The 730-nt window shown below is 45.9% G+C and overlaps 1 protein-coding gene across 1 annotated transcript; it reads right to left on the bottom strand.

Annotated features, from left to right (window-relative positions):
* Window positions 1–23: 23 nt before the first annotated feature.
* PCYB_006490 (hypothetical protein) lies at window positions 24–311 on the bottom strand (the record flags this gene model as incomplete). The annotated part of the gene is made up of 2 exons (XM_004228070.1): window positions 24–81; window positions 187–311. Coding segments are annotated over 2 exons (180 nt in total), but the record flags the coding sequence as incomplete, so codon positions are not given.
* Window positions 312–730: the final 419 nt, after the last annotated feature.

Genomic DNA, 730 nt, shown 5'->3' with positions numbered 1-730 from the left:
TTTTTTTTTTTTCTTGCCTACTGTTCTGTCATTGTAGGCACTGCTGGTCCGCTCCGTGTTTCCGAGGTGGATAGCCAGATCCTAAAGAAGAAGGACGTGCATGTAGAAGTAGCTTCATGTTAGATTCACCAAGAGAGTCATCTCCTCCGATAACTAGCCAGAAGCGATTTTCCAATATTTCCCTACCGCATTATTGCGCTCTGAGTATAGCTCCAGCTTGGCTAGGGATTCTTTTAGAGTCTCCAAGTCGGACAGGGTGTTCCCATCCTTCAGTAAATTGTCAATACTACCCTTTAGGCTTTCAATTTGGTCTTAAATAAAAGGAAGGGAGAGATAGGGAGAGTTAGCGAGAGATAGGGAGAGTTAGGGAGAGTTAGGGAGAGTTAGCGAGAGTTAGGGAGATGGTAGATTATGGGGCGATATGGTGTGGAAGGCAAAGGGGAGAAAGGCACAGATGCGTCTCCTCCAGGAATTTCCCTCTCTGCCTTCTCTACAGAAAGTGCAACTAATCAGGTTAGCCATGTGAAGAACGGCGGGAGGGAATGGATGTCTATTTTTACATTTGTTGGTGGGTGGGTCCTTCTTCCTGCCTTGGTTAATCTGAAAAAGGGGGGAAATTTTTTTGTTTACATGATCTCGAAAATGGTTGTGCTAAGTGGACGCTACGCTGCTTCCACTTCGCTTCTACACTGCTTCTACACTGCTTCTACGCTGCTTCTACGCTGCTTCT

The sequence above is a fragment of the Plasmodium cynomolgi genome (genome assembly GCF_000321355.1).
Source record: "Plasmodium cynomolgi strain B DNA, scaffold: 1018, whole genome shotgun sequence".
NCBI classification, from domain to species: domain Eukaryota; phylum Apicomplexa; class Aconoidasida; order Haemosporida; family Plasmodiidae; genus Plasmodium; species Plasmodium cynomolgi.
The sequence above is the reverse complement of the archived record's forward strand: the minus strand, read 5'-3'. Positions and strand labels throughout refer to the sequence as shown.